The sequence below is a fragment of the Sinohyriopsis cumingii genome, chromosome 3 (genome assembly GCF_028554795.1).
Source record: "Sinohyriopsis cumingii isolate HCF-2022 chromosome 3, ASM2855479v2, whole genome shotgun sequence".
In the NCBI taxonomy this organism is placed as follows: Eukaryota; Metazoa; Mollusca; class Bivalvia; order Unionida; family Unionidae; genus Sinohyriopsis; species Sinohyriopsis cumingii.
The window spans coordinates 141,958,007-141,974,095 of record NC_142963.1 but is presented as its reverse complement, the minus strand read 5'-3'; the positions used below and the strand labels follow the sequence as shown (position 1 = coordinate 141,974,095).

The 16,089-nt window shown below is 34.4% G+C and overlaps 1 protein-coding gene and 1 long non-coding RNA gene across 4 annotated transcripts in view; one reads left to right on the top strand and one right to left on the bottom strand.

Moving 5' to 3' along the window:
- The window catches only part of LOC149803978 (uncharacterized), a 170,245-nt gene that overhangs the window by 126,617 nt on the left and 27,539 nt on the right, over positions 1-16,089 (top strand). For all 3 annotated transcript variants that reach the window (XM_089953833.1, XM_089953832.1, XM_089953834.1), the window contains 4 exons: positions 4,267-4,425; positions 11,049-11,153; positions 13,944-14,188; positions 14,999-15,081. In XM_089953833.1, coding sequence (XP_089809959.1) covers positions 4,267-4,425; positions 11,049-11,153; positions 13,944-14,188; positions 14,999-15,081 — 592 coding nt within the window. The remainder of the gene's footprint in view (positions 1-4,266; positions 4,426-11,048; positions 11,154-13,943; positions 14,189-14,998; positions 15,082-16,089) is intronic.
- Positions 8,631-16,089, bottom strand: part of LOC149803975 (uncharacterized) — a 119,491-nt gene continuing 112,032 nt past the window's right edge. Inside the window, exon 3 of the long non-coding RNA XR_016420280.1 lies at positions 8,631-9,078. This is a non-coding gene — a long non-coding RNA (uncharacterized LOC149803975). The remainder of the gene's footprint in view (positions 9,079-16,089) is intronic.

Below are 16,089 nucleotides of genomic sequence, written 5' to 3'. Positions count from 1 at the left end.
GCTTTATCCTTCAACAGTTACTATTTTAATTTTCTCAAACCCCGCTAGATGAACTTCATGCAAATTTGGCAAAGAGCACCCAGGCATAAAGACCTTTTTAATTTTCTCAAACTCAGCTAGATGAACTTCATGCAAATTTGGCAGAGAGCACCCAGGCATAAAGACCTTTTTAATTTTCTCAAACCCCGCTAGATGAACTTCACAAAAATTTGGCAGAGAGCACCCAGGCATAAAGACCTTTTTAATTTTCTCAAAGCCCGCTAGATGAACTTCATGCAAATTTGGCAAAGAGCACCCAGGCATAAAGACCTTTTTAATTTTCTCAAACTCGGCTAGATGAACTTCATGCAAATTTGGCAGAGAGCACCCAGGCATAAAGACCTTTTTAATTTTCTCAAACCCCGCTAGATGAACTTCACAAAAATTTGGCAGAGAGCACCCAGGCATAAAGACCTTTTTAATTTTCTCAAAGCCCGCTAGATGAACTTCATGCAAATTTGGCAGAGAGCATCCAGGCATAAAGACCTTTTTAATTTTCTCAAACCCCGCTAGGTGAACTTAACGCAAATTTGGCACAGAGCACCCAGGCATAAAGACCTTTTTAACTTTCTCAAACCCAGCTAGATGAACTTCATGCAAATTTGGCAGAGAGCACCCAGGCATAAAAACCTTTTTAATTTTCTCAAACCCAGCTTAACTTCACGAAAATTTAGCAGAGAGTACCCAGGCATAAAGACCTTTTTAATTTTCTCAAACCCCGCTAGATGAACTTCACACAAATTTGGCAGAGAGCACCCAGGCATAAAAACCTTTTTAATTTTCTCAAACCCTGCTAGACGAACTTAATGCAAATTTGGCAGAGAGCACCTAGGCATAAAGACCTTTTTAATTTTCTCAAACCCTGCTAGATGAACTTCAAGCAAATTTGGCAGAGAGCACCCAGGCATAAAGACCTTTTTAATTTTCTCAAACTCAGCTAGATGAACTTCATGCAAATTTGGTAGAGAGCACCCAGGCATAAAGAACTTTTTAATTTTCTCAAACCCCGCTAGATGAACTTCAAGCAAATTTGGCAGAGAGCACCCAGGCATAAAGGCCTTTTTAATTTTCTCAAACCCCACTAGATGAACTTCATGCAAATTTGGCAGAGAACACCCAGGCATAAAGACCTTTTTAATTTTCTCAAACCCAGCTAGATGAACTTCATGCAAATTTGGCAGAGAGCACCCAGGCATGAAGACCTTTCTAATTTTCTCAAACCCTGCATGATGAACTTCACGGAAATTTGGCAGAGAGCACCCAGGCATAAAGACCTTTTTAATTTTCTCAAAGCCCGCTAGATGAACTTCAAGCAAATTTGGCAGAGAGCACCCAGGCATAAAAACCTTTTTAATTTTCTCAAACTCTGCTAGATGAACTTCACGCAAATTTGGCAGAGAGCACCCAGGCATAAAGACCTTTTTAATTTTCTCAAACCCCGCTAGATGAACTTAATGCAAATTTGACAGAGAGCACCCAGGCATAAAGACCTTTTTAATTTTTAGAAATGATGGTCCACAGTCAAACATGGTCAGCATTTTAAATTATAGAGAAAAAAGTTGAAATTTCATCAAATAAGAAACCCCAACTCTGAACAGAATTTAGTTGACTGTTACAGAAGGCATTCTGGCATCATGACCTACAATTTAGTATTGTGCTCTTGACCCTCCTTCTAATATATTTCGGCCATCAATAAAATAAATGAACTAAAATAGTCAAACAGAATTTGACCAAATCTGTCATCAATATGGCTGCTGTTACTAAAAACAGATAACCTTTCAATATCAGCAAGATCATACTAACCAAATTTCTGGGCCAGCAGCCTTTGGATTCTGCTTTTAGGTTGATATCAGGAGATGAGTATCATATGCCTACTTGTGACTCTTGTTTTCTTTGAATTGAAAACAGGCATAAAATTAGAGTTAGCAGAACATAGATAAATGCAATAGTTTGTATGTTGATGATATAACAATTGACTAAAATATCCAACTTGATACTATACACTCTCACCTCAACACAGTAAACTATAATTTTAATGCATCTTGACCTTTTTACAATCTCACCTCGTTACAGGAAACTGTAATTTTAATTCAATTTGACCTTGTACACTCTCACCTCTGTACAGTAAACTTAATTTTAATTCAGCTTGATATTATACACTTACCTCAGTACAGTACACTAATTTTAATTCAACTTGATATTATACACTCACCTCAGTACAGTAAACTTAATTTTAATTCAACTTGACCCTGTACACTCTCACCTCAGTACAGTACACTAATTTTAATTCAATTTGACCTTGTACACTCTCACCTCAGTACAGTAAACTTAATTTTAATTCAGCTTGATGTTATACACTTCCCTCAGTACAGTAAACTAATTTTAATTCAACTTGACCTTGTACACTCTCACCTCAGTACAGTACACTAATTTTAATTCAATTTGACCTTGTACACTCTCACCTCGGTACAGTAAACTTAATTTTAATTCATCTTGATATTATACACTTACCTCAGTACAGTACACTAATTTTAATTCAACTTGATATAATACACTCACCTCAGTACAGTAAACTTAATTTGAATTCAACTTGATATTATACACTTACCTCAGTACAGTACACTAATTTTAATTCAACTCTATATTATACACTCACCTCAGTACAGTACACTAATTTTAATTCAACTTGACCTTGTACACTCTCACCTCAGTACAGTACACTAATTTTAATTCAATTTGACCTTGTACACTCTCCCCTCAGTACAGTAAACTTAATTTTAATTCAGCTTGATATTATACACTTACCTCAGTACAGTAAACGAATTTTAATTCAACTTGACCTTGTACACTCTCACCTCGGTACAGTAAACTTAATTTTAATTCATCTTGATATTATACACTTACCTCAGTACAGTACACTAATTTTAATTCAACTTGATATAATACACTTACCTCAGTACAGTACACTAATTTTAATTCAGCTTGATATTATACACTAACCTCAGTAAAGTACACTAATTTTAATTCAACTTTATATTATACACTCACCTCAGTACAGTACACTAATTTTAATTCAATTTGACCTTGTACACTCTCACCTCAGTACAGTAAACTTAATTTTAATTCAACTTGATATTATACACTTACCTCAGTACAGTAAACTTAATTTTAATTCAACTTGACCTTGTACACTCTCACCTCGGTACAGTAAACTTAATTTTAATTGAGCTTGATATTATACACTTACCTCAGTACACTAAACTTAATTTTAATTCAACTTGATATAATACACTCACCTCAGTACAGTACACTTAATTTTAATTCAACTTGATATAATACACTCACCTCAGTACAGTAAACTTAATTTGAATTCAACTTGATATAATACACTCACCTCAGTACAGTACACTTAATTTTAATTCAACTTGATATAATACACTCACCTCAGTACAGTAAACTTAATTTTAATTCAACTTGACCTTGTACACTCTCACCTCGGCACAGTAAACTTAATTTTAATTGAGCTTGATATTATACACTTACCTCAGTACAGTACACTAATTTTAATTCAACTTTATATTATACACTTGCCTCAGTACAGTACACTAATTTTAATTCGATTTGACCTTGTACACTCTCACCTCAGTACAGTACACTAATTTTAATTCAATTTGACCTTGTACACTCTCACATCAGTACAGTAAACTTAATTTTAATTCATAAGCTCAAGCTTTTGAGATGTTTGTATTTTTTTTTTTTTTTATTGACTTTATGAGGTTTCCTTTTCTGTCCACAAATTGTGATGTAGTTTTAGACTTGTTCAACCTTGAATCCATTCTGAATTGACACATTTAAATTACCTAGAAGACAGCATCGCAATGGGAACATGAGTATTATAACCCTTTCTTTCTTTTCTTTGTGGGAATGTGATTTTAGACACAAATGGCAGATTTCTGGGCAATCAGGCAATTAGATGCATTGAAGCCTATCTAAAAAAGACAGTCACTGGACCTTAAATTTGTCCTGTGTGCAGAGGATGATTTTTATATACCTAAAGTTTATTTTTTTAAACTATTGTCTTTATTAAGCAGGTGGTCTTTTTATGAGGTGTCATTAACACAGGTTTACATGTTACGTTATAAATTTTATAATTTAAAATAAAAGTATTTCTTACTCTTAAATGTTTGTCCAAAGCTTTAAACCTGCCAACAATTGTGCTTTGATTAGGTCAAGCCAGTCAAACTGACCAGTTCGGAATTATCCCAGAGAGACCACTTGGACAAAATGATGGATGGTGTTGCAACTATGATTGTTTCAGAGAGGAAAGTTGCAGTGGATGTAGCAGAGGGTTTGAAAAAATTGGATGTTCAGCTTGAAATGGATGGGGTATGTTTTATTAGATTCCAGTTCAATAATGAGGTATGTTTATTATTAAGAGTCCAGTTCAATGATGGGTATTTATATTATGAGAGTCAAGTTTAATAATGGGATATGTATTAATATAGTCCAGCTAAGTGATGGGATATGTATTACTAGAGACCAGCTCAATGATGGGGGTGTTATTAGAGTCAAATCTGATGATGGGATATGTATTATACAGTCCAGGCTGATTATGGGGTATGTATTATTAGAGTCCAGCTCAATGATGGGGTATGTATTATTAGAATCCCGCTCAGTGATGGGGTATGTATTATTAGAGTTCACCTTGATGATGGCATATGTATTATTAAAATCCATCTCAGTGATGGGGTATGTATTATTAGAGTTCACCTTGATGATGGGGTATGTATTATTAGAGTCACGCTCGTTGATGGGGTATGTATTATTAGATTTCACCTTGATGATGGCGTATGTATTATGAAAGTCCAACTCAATGATGGGGTATGTATTATTAGAGTCCAGCTTGATGATGGGGTATGTATTATTATAAGTGGTCTGGTGGCCTAGTGGTTAGAGTATCTGCCTCAGATGCAGGAGGTCGTGGGTTTGATCCCCAGCCGAGTCATACCAAAGACTTACAAAAATGGTACTAACAGCTGCCTCACTAGGTGCTCAGCATTAATGGGTTAGTGGTAGGACTGGTCAGCTTGTTGTCAGGATAATGTGACATGGTGGGACATCATGCTACATGTCTGTGGCATGATGCCCCAGTGCTAGACATCACTATAAACTGCCACACTGCAGACATCATAGCAATATGTCTGAAATTTTTTAAAAACTACTTTAAAAATCCAAATCACACACACACATGTATTATTAGATACCAGCTTGATGATTGGTTATGTATTATTGAAGTCCAGTTTGATGATAGGGTATGTATTATTAGAGTCCAGCTTGATGTTGATGGGGTATTTATTATTAGAGTCCAGTTCAATGATGGGATATGTTTTACTAGAGTCCAGCTTGAAGAAAGCAACAGATATTTTAAATGGGTCAGAGAGGTGTTTGGAGGAAGAGAGAGGAAGAATATCATATGATGGATAGAAAGTCAATACAAGAATCCACATGGTTAAAAGTATATTACTATATATAGAATAGGGATACAAAGACAAATAATAATTTTGTCACATTACTAAGTTTGTTATGTACCAGATCTTGCACCCATTCAAACCAAATATACACCCTACATTTACTGTTTTTTACCCCTCTGGTGGCCTAGTAGTTAGAGTGTCCGCCTCAGATGCGGGAAGTCATGGGTTCAATCCCTGGCCAAGTCATACCAAAGGCTTTAAAAAATCGTACTAACAGCTGCCTCACCTCATGCTCAGCATTAAGAGGTTAGTGTTAGAACTGGTTGGCCTGGTGTCAGGATAATGTGACTGGGTGGGACATCATGAAACATGTCTGTGGCATGATGCCCCAGTGCTAGACATCACTATAAACTGTCACACTACAGGTATCATGGCGATATGACTGAAAATTGTTAAAGCTACTTTAAAAAACAAAAATCCAAATCCAAAATGATTTACTGTTTTCTTTAATAATTCATGGCCCTGGGTGGCTGAGTGATGGTGGGGCCCTAGGTTGCTGAGTGGTGATGGGGCCCTGGGTGGCTGAGTGGTCTTTACAGATCACTGACATCTAACCTCTGTCCATGTTGGTTTATGGCACAGCTTATCCAATGTGGGTATGTGAGAAAGCTTGCCAGTAGCTTCCCATGGGTCAGTGGTTCTTCTGAGGGTCTTCCTTGACCAAATATTGCTGCCATGTATAACCTATCATATGCTGAAAAAAAAATCCACAGCCAGCCAATCAATTTCTTTAATAATTCACCCACTCCTACATTTTACTTCAGTTGGTTCAAACCACAAAAGATTATTGCTTGGTTACACTGGATGTGTTTGGCTTCACACAGTAGAATAACTAGAATCTGTTGACAAGAGGAGACAACTCCACATTTTCAGTCACTCAATTACAAATGAAAATGCCATCTGAGAATTTGATCTTTTTAGTGATCTTTAAGACATCATTGATGACAGCAGGAAGCCTGTATCTGAAATTTGCTTGTCAGTGACACAATTCAGTACACGAGTCTCTTTCCTGTTCAAAGGGAGATAATACTTTTTTTAATGAAGTTTTAATGACATGCATTCCAACTCTGCATAACAGACTCCCATCACAATAGTTATTCATTGCGGTGACCCCCACTCTTATTTATAGTGTTTTTTTTAATCACCTGTTATTTATCGTGAAGCTGTTAGTATAGTTGCTGTAAGGCAGTTTGAACAATTTTGTACATCTTTTTTGAAACGTTAAAATAATGGAGACCAATAATTGTATTTAAAAATACATTAGGTTATCAGCTTTCAAGTCTTTTGCTTTCTTAATGTTATTTCAATTAATTGTCTTAAGAAATAAATACATGCTTCTGGAATTCTTAATGTTATTTCAATTAATTATCTTAAGAAATAAATACATACTTCTGGATTTCTTAATGTTATTTCAATTAATTGTCTTAAGAAATAAATACATGCTTCTGGAATTCTTAATGTTATTTTAATTAATTGTCTTAAAAAATAAATACATGCTTCTGGAATTCTTAATGTTATTTCAATTAATTGTCTTAAGAAATAAATACATGCTTCTGGAATTCTTAATGTTATTTCAATTAATTGTCTTAAGAAATAGATACATGCTTCTGGATTTCTTAATGTTATTTTAATTAATTGTCTTAAGAAATAAATACATGCTTCTGGAATTCTTAATGTTATTTTAATTAATTGTCTTAAGAAATAAATACATGCTTCTGGAATTCTTAATGTTATTTTAATTAATTGTCTTAAAAAATAAATACATGCTTCTGGAATTCTTAATGTTATTTCAGTTAATTGTCTTAAGAAATAAATACATGATTCCGGAATTCTTAACGTTATTTCCATTAATTGTCTTAAAAAATAAATACATGCTTCTGGATTTCTTAATGTTATTTCAATTAATTGTCTTAAGAAATAAATACATACTTCTGGATTTCTTAATGTTATTTCAATTAATTGTCTTAAGAAATAAATACATGCTTCTGGAATTCTTAATGTTATTTTAATTAATTGTCTTAAAAAATAAATACATGCTTCTGGAATTCTTAATGTTATTTCAATTAATTGTCTTAAGAAATAAATACATGCTTCTGGAATTCTTAATGTTATTTCAATTAATTGTCTTAAGAAATAGATACATGCTTCTGGATTTCTTAATGTTATTTTAATTAATTGTCTTAAGAAATAAATACATGCTTCTGGAATTCTAAATGTTATTTCAATTAATTGTCTTAAGAAATAAATACATGCTTCTGGAATTCTTAATGTTATTTTAATTAATTGTCTTAAAAAATAAATACATGCTTCTGGAATTCTTAATGTTATTTCAGTTAATTGTCTTAAGAAATAAATACATGATTCCGGAATTCTTAACGTTATTTCCATTAATTGTCTTAAAAAATAAATACATGCTTCTGGATTTCTTAATGTTATTTCAATTAATTGTCTTAAGAAATAAATACATACTTCTGGATTTCTTAATGTTATTTCAATTAATTGTCTTAAAAAATAAATACATGCTTCTGGAATTCTTAATGTTATTTCAATTAATTGTCTTAAGAAATAAATACATGCTTCTGGATTTCTTAATGTTATTTTAATTAATTGTCTTAAGAAATAAATACATGCTTCTGGAATTCTTAATGTTATTTCAATTAATTGTCTTAAGAAATAAATACATGCTTCTGGAATTCTTAATGTTATTTCAATTAATTGTCTTAAGAAATAAATACATGATTCCGGAATTCTTAACGTTATTTCCATTAATTGTCTTAAGAAATAAATCCATGCTTCATGGCCTGATATTGAAATAATTTTTTAGATTGCCTCTGATTTACTGCAAGTCTGTTGCATATTTACTACAGGGAATTTTGAATGATTTTTTAATACTTTCAGGATGCCTTAAAATACATCAGACCAATAACTATTTTTGAACAAAATTTAGGTTACAAATCTTTTTTTCTCATTATGTTGCTTGATGTTCTAGATAAATAGCTTTTACTGGGACACTCCTCAAGTGTAAATAAGATATACTGGGACACTCCTCAAGTGTAAATAAGATATACTGGGACACTCCTCAAGTGTAAATAAGATATACTGGGACACTCCTCAAGTGTAAATAAGAAAATACTGGGACACTCCTCAAGGGTAAATAGGTTATACCGGGACACTCCTCAAGGATATGGCTATTGTAGGTCATGCCTAATTAATAAAAATAAAAAGAAAAATTGGAACAAACAATATAAAACAAATTGCAACTAAAAGCATATGTAAATGAAAATATACTCTTTTATTAGTTTCATTGTATAATAATGGTAATGACAATTTTTAGCATGATAAAAGGATTCATAAATGAATGCTATTTTTTACTCCCCTCTCAGTGGGTTAACTCTGGGAAGCTGTATTGAACTTTGACCTTGCCTGCTTTAAATTATCTCCCCAAAATAATTAGGTTATAGTGGGTGTCTCCAAAAGGGTAAGGCTGAAGGTAGAACATTCATGATCACTGAAAATAAAGATTCATTAAAAATTAATTAAAATGAAGCAAAAGTGAACAAATTGCCACAGAACAAATTTCAAATATAGCTAAATCTTAATTAGGTGACTTTTGTGATGATCAGATTTTGGTATTTTACAGAGTTATGGCCCTTGAGCAACTTAGGCATCTCACTGAAACGTTTTTATATGCCTGTTGTTAGGTGGATTATGTTATGCTATGATGGTGTCAATTCTACCATGTTACCAATTTGGTTTCTACACAATAAAACTTTAGTTGTCTGCCATTTTCAGTTACAGTCCCTCACACTTTTAGCTGAAAACCATACCGATCAGATTTCTGCACAATAACTTGAGTTCTCCACTATTCACAGTCACCAAACTGTGTATAGCCTACACAACACGTAAGGAAGAATCCTATCAATTTTAGGGTTGAAGGTCAAGATCACCGACTCTCGGAAGAAGTTTTTTTTATACAGTAACTGGAGTTCTGCATCAAATATGGTTACTAAAGTTTTTGGATGGCTTATATTAGATGTAGGGAACAACCCTAATGATATTAGACGCAAAGGTGAAAGATCAAGGTCACTGATAGAAAGAATAAAAAAATAAAACACTCCTGCACATTAACATCAATTTTACATGACATACCTCAATCAAACTTTGTGGATGGCTTGCACTTGGGGGTAAAAAAGAAGTCTATTGATTTTAAGTTAAAGGTCAAGTGTACTGACTGAATGCCAGAAAATGGCTTCCACACAACATTAGTTTTCATGACTTGAACTTTGTTAAAAAAGAAGTCTATTGATTTTAAGTTAAAGGTCTCTGACTGAAATCAAGGAATATGGTTGCCACACAATAAAATTAGTTTTACATTACAGACCCTTCTTACACATCCTGTCGGTTTCAGATGAAAAGATCAAATGTCAAAGGACAGTGTTAGGGACCCTCTGGGGACAGGTTAGAAATTGGGATAAAGTGACTCATCACTACCATATATATTCCCTTGAGAGTCATGTCCAGTTGCAGACCCTGGTCTGTAATAGCATAATGTGCTGGCAGATCAGGATTCTTGTTCTAATGATTACTTCTAGCATATTGCAAGTACCCAGACCTGCCAGCACATTATGCAATGGCATATCTGGGTCTATGCAGTTTGCAGTTGGGTTCAACATATAAGCGGGTAATATGGTGATAGCTCTAGTTTACAATAAATGGCTTTATTGATTTTATCTAGTCTTTCCTTTTATGCTTGTCTATTTAAAGAAAAAGGATACCTTATACACTCGGCCCAGCACTGATGTCAGCCCTGGTATTGGCACTTATATTTCATTTGATTTTTTTAATTTAAATTTCTGCACATGAAGTACCATAAAATCTAACATTGATATACCTGCTTCATCCTTAATGGACCCATCTTGAACGGGGCTCCGATTGGCCGAGTGGTCTAAAGTGCTTACCATTTCGGATCACTGCCATCTCACTGCTGTCTGCATGGGTTAAAGTCTCAGGCTCAGCTAACATTGGTACGTGAGAAAGCTTGCCAGTAGCTTCTTGCAGGTCGGTGGTTCTTCCCAAGGTTTTCCAGGGTTCTTCCTCCACCAGTTATACCGGCCACCACTTATAGCCTATCTTGTGCTGAAAAATGGCAGTAAACCCTACAACAACAACAACAACCAATCTTGAACAAAACTATGAGAAGGAAAATGCATAACTCGGGAACTCTCAATTATTTTCAATTATCTTTTACTAGGACAGAGGTTTATTATTCACCCTGAGGTAATGTACATTGGAATCCCTGGAAAAACATAGAGGTAATGTGCATTGGAATCCCTGGAAAAACGTAGAGGTAATATGCACTGGAATCCCTGGAAAAACGTAGAGGTAATGTGCATTGGAATCCCTGGAAAAACATAGACTGATACACAAAGAAGTTTGACTTTTTTATAGATATCATTGGAAATGCGCTGTTTGTTTCAGGGCTGTGAAGCTGACAGCAATGAATCTGTGTGTCTTACAGTCGAAGAGTTGGTTTATTTGTTAGATCAAAGGAGAGAAAGGTTGACTGACAGCAATTTCATAATGGTAAGAATTTTTACAAATTTAAAAATGCCACTAACCAGTCAATCAGACTTTATTTCTTCCATAAGGAGAGTCCATTTACAAGTATAAATCAGGAGAGAAAGAGAAATTTAACAATTTGCATTGATGATTGTGGAGAACATTCCAGAATGTTATTAATATATCTTAAACTAATATAGACAAAGAAGGAACAAATGAAATAACAATAATTAGGAAATACATGCAGACTTACAAAATGGCACATAATCATTGTGCATAAATCTCAAGAAAGCTTTTTTCACAATACAGGTTCATTAACAAAGATGGCTTTGCTGTTAAAATGAGGTCTTGTAGGTGCAAAGTTTTGTTTTTTTAAAAACGTTTGGTCATCAGGCTAAAATGAACATGCATAAAACATAGACTGGAGTTAATAGGTATGAAAATGATGAAGTTATGTTTTGTCCAGCCTACTTTGAGGGTCATTTCTTAAAAGATTTTGTAACTGCAACGAGTCATTACTTTGAGTTCTATGTGTAGCTATAGTCCAGACTTATCAAACACATGCTAGTGAATGTCATTGGCAATTTTCCATGTATTGTACATGATTTGACCACATGCTGAAATTTTTTACGGTGAGTACTATAAGATAATATTTTTGTCCCAAGACTTTAACGCACATAAATGTTTCCAGTGTCCCAACATTTCTAGACACAAAAAAGACAAAATCTGCAAAACCGCCATACGTCACATAGCAATAACCAGCTTTTGTTCAATTACCATGTCAGTAAATTTATAAACTACTATGATTGTATTTATGTTATTATTTATTTGTATGCATATTTTTTGATTTCTCCAAAATAAAATAAAGGTAAATTCGTAATTCACTGGCTGCATAGAGTTTACTGGGAGATCTGTATATACTGAACACTACTGACACAGTCCATATATCCTTGTTTATTCCAACAAATATTCAATGCAGACTTGCTTCATTTGTCATTTTTACCAAATCCCAAGTCTTCCAGGTCATTTATACCAAATCCCAGTCTTCCAGGTCATTTATACCAAATCCCAGTCTTCCAGGTCATTTTTACCAAATCCCAAGTCTTCCAGGTCATTTATACCAAATCCCAGTCTTCCAGGTCATTTATACCAAATCCCAGTCTTCCAGGTCATTTTTACCAAATCCCAAGTCTTCCAGGTCATTTATACCAAATCCCAGTCTTCCAGGTCATTTATACCAAATCCCAGTCTTCCAGGTCATTTTTACCAAATCCCAAGTCTTCCAGGTCATTTATACCAAATCCCAGTCTTCCAGGTCATTTATACCAAATCCCAGTCTTCCAGGTCATTTTTACCAAATCCCAAGTCTTCCAGGTCATTTATACCAAATCCCAGTCTTCCAGATCACATTTTAGCTATACATCCTTGTGTTTTATTTATTTTGTTTCACACACAAGTTACCTTTGTGTGTGATATCTGATGTTATGTGAATATGTGCTGGGTGTATTAATATATATTAAATATTCATACATATTATATCACTTTCATCACTAAAATGTGTATGAAGTGTAGTGGAGAAATATGCAATAATAATAATAAGAACTGACCAATCTTCCATGAAGCCTTCTACAATGACATTTGTACAAATATATGATGCACAATTTTTACAAGATACAACAAATGATGTTAAAAAGTCGACATTTGATCTACAATAAAATATGTACAAGGATATATTGTGTTGTGAGGACATGGATAACTATTTCTTCCAAATCACTTATTCTTGGGATGAGGGTAGGCAAATTATTTTTAAGTCCAATAATCATACAAAGTGATAGGGACTGACTGCCCAATGCATTTCTTTCCAACTTAATTGTTCATCTTTACAACATTGACCTTATAGCATGACATATTCTGTGATCTACTGCAAGATTATCTTTTGCATCTGTCAAAAGCATCATAGACAAGAAGTTTAAAAGAAAAATACCTCACATGTGGTCACAGACCAGAAGAGATTATAGGATGGTCTGTTGTCCATCTTCCATCTGTCCATTTGCACAACTGCTCTGGTGTCCTAAGTGGTTAGAGCATTCACCTTCTATGCAGGAGGTCAAATGTTCGAACCCTGGCCAAGTCATACCAGAGATTTGTAAAAATAGTAGCAGCTGCCTTGCTTAGAGCTCAGCATTAAGAGGTTAGCATTAGGACTGGTCGGCCTTGTGTCAGGATAATGTGGCTGGGTGGGACATGATGCCACATGTCTGCAGCATGTCCCAGTACTAGACATCACTCTAAACTGCCACACTTCAGACATCATAGTGATATGACTGAAATTGTTAAAGCTACGTTAAAAATCCAAGTCACACACATACTCCTAAACTGTTTTGAGGATTGCCATGAAACTTTGCATGCACATTCATCCCATTGTTGACTGTAGATGAAACTGTTGAGGCTTCTAATCATGAGTGGTTCATCCTGTATGAAAATGGTACTGATCTGATATCCAATATGGCTACCAGTGGCCATCTTTGAACTCTTGTTTTTGCTACTCCTCCTACATGTATGGTCATACCAAAATGGGGTTATCACTTAAAAAAGAAATTTCTTATGTCTAGCTGGTCTTAAATAAAAACCATATTGATCTGTTATCCAATATGGTGGACATGGCAGCCATCCCTTCGAGGGACTCAACATTCCAGAACAAAATCAATGCTTCTGTTCATGTATCTTGCTGAGGTGTTTTCACTAATCTGTTTATGTTTACTTGTAATAAATATGAAACCAATCACTCAGATTTTCATGACTGTTTTATTACAGGTGTACCCAGAGCCTGGCCAATCCAAGTATTCCTCTGTTTTTGATAAGCTGCAAAAGGAACCAATCATAGATTTTGTCACATCACAGACAGCACATGACTCCACTTCTATCCAGTCCTCTGGACCAATCAAAACCTCCCATCAACTTTTCACAGTCAGACTCCATCCACTTTTAACAAAAATGGAAAATTTCTATAAACATTTGGATTCAGATGAAAATGACAAAACAAAAGAATCAAGATACAGGTATGGAGTGGTCATAGTGATATCAAGACCCAGGTATAGAATAATCGGAGTTATGTCATGATAGAGGCATAGAATAGTCAGAGTGATGTCAAGATACAGATTTAGAATAGTTAGAGTGATATCAAAATACAGGTATAGAATAGCCAGAGTGATATCAAGATACAGGTATAGAATAGCTAGAGTGATATCAAGATACAGGCATAGAATATTCAGAGTGATATCAAGATACAGGAATAGAGTGCATAGTGATAGCAAGATACAGGTATAGAATGGAGTGATATCAAGATACAGGCATAGAATAGAGTGATATCAAGATACAGGTATATAATAGAGTGATATCAAGATACAGGTGTAGAATAGAGCGATATATATTGAGTGGTAATAAAGGTACAGGAATAGAGTGCATAGTAATAACAAGATACATGTATAGAATATGAAACTAAATTAGGTATGCAAATACTTTATATTTTGTAGGCAAAGAAGTGATACAAAGTTATTTACATGCTTGTTTTAAATTAGATATGCATATATCTTATAAAAAATTTCACCCATGAGCTACCATTTGTCATTGTTTCCCTGATTCCCCCCACTTTGGATGTATATGTGGGGGGACCTTCCCCGCTTAAGAAAATTCCTGGCAGCATCTCTGTTTATACCAAGAAATTGACAAAAGTTAATGCTACAAGAGTAAAATTTGTATTATAGATGGGTTGTGATTAGGCCATACTTCTGTTGACAGTTGGGGTTTTTTGGGCAGGGGGGTACAAATTTTATTCATGCTTACTACATGTACCTTTATTTCATTCACAGTGGAAAAGGGCAAAGTGAAGACATAGCAAAAATGAACATCAATCAAGAGATAAAGATTAGGCACAATTTAGAAAGCACAACAGGTATGTCGGTTTAAGTGGATTTATTTTCATGGCTTTCTTATTTTTGTGGTCATGTAGTTGACTCTGTAGACATTGAGTCAACTAACAAGTTCATGCTTACATCTTAATTGTGATACAAGTACATGCTTACATCTTAATTGTGATTCAAGTTCATGCTTACATCTTAATTGTGATACAAGTTCATGCTTACATCTTAATTATGATATAAGTACATGCTTACATCTTAATTGTGATACAAGTACATGCTTACATCTTAATTGAGTGGTCGAGTGGTCTAAAGCGCTCTCCGTTATGGATCACTGACATCTCACCTCTGTCTGCGTGGGTTCGAGTCTTGGATTCAGCCAATCTGGGTATGTGAGAAAGCTTGCCAGTAGCTTCTCGAGGGTCGGTGTTTCTTTCTGGGGATTTCACAGATTCTTCCTCCACCATTAATACTGGCTGCCATGTATAGCCTATCATGTGCTGAAAAATGGCGTCAAACCCTACAACAACAACAACAACATCTTAATTGTGATACAAGTACATGCTTATATCTTAATTGTGATACAAGTACATGCTTACCTCTTAATTGTGATACAAGTACATGCTTACATCTTAATTGTGATACAAGTACATGCTTACCTCTTAATTGTGATACAAGTACATGCTTACATCTTAATTGTGATACAAGTACATGCTTACATCTTAATTGTGATACAAGTACATGTTTACCTCTTAACTGTGATACAAGTACATGCTTACCTCTTAATTGTGATACAAGTACATGCTTACATCTTAATTGTGATACAAGTACATGCTTACCTCTTAATTGTGATACAAGTACATGCTTACATCTTAATTGTGATACAACATCTTAATTGTGATACAAGTTCATGCTTACATCTTAATTGTGATACAAGTACATGTTTACATCTTAATTGTGATACAAGTTCATGCTTACATCTTAATTGTGATACAAGTACATGCTTACATCTTAATTGTGATACAAGTACATGCTTACATCTT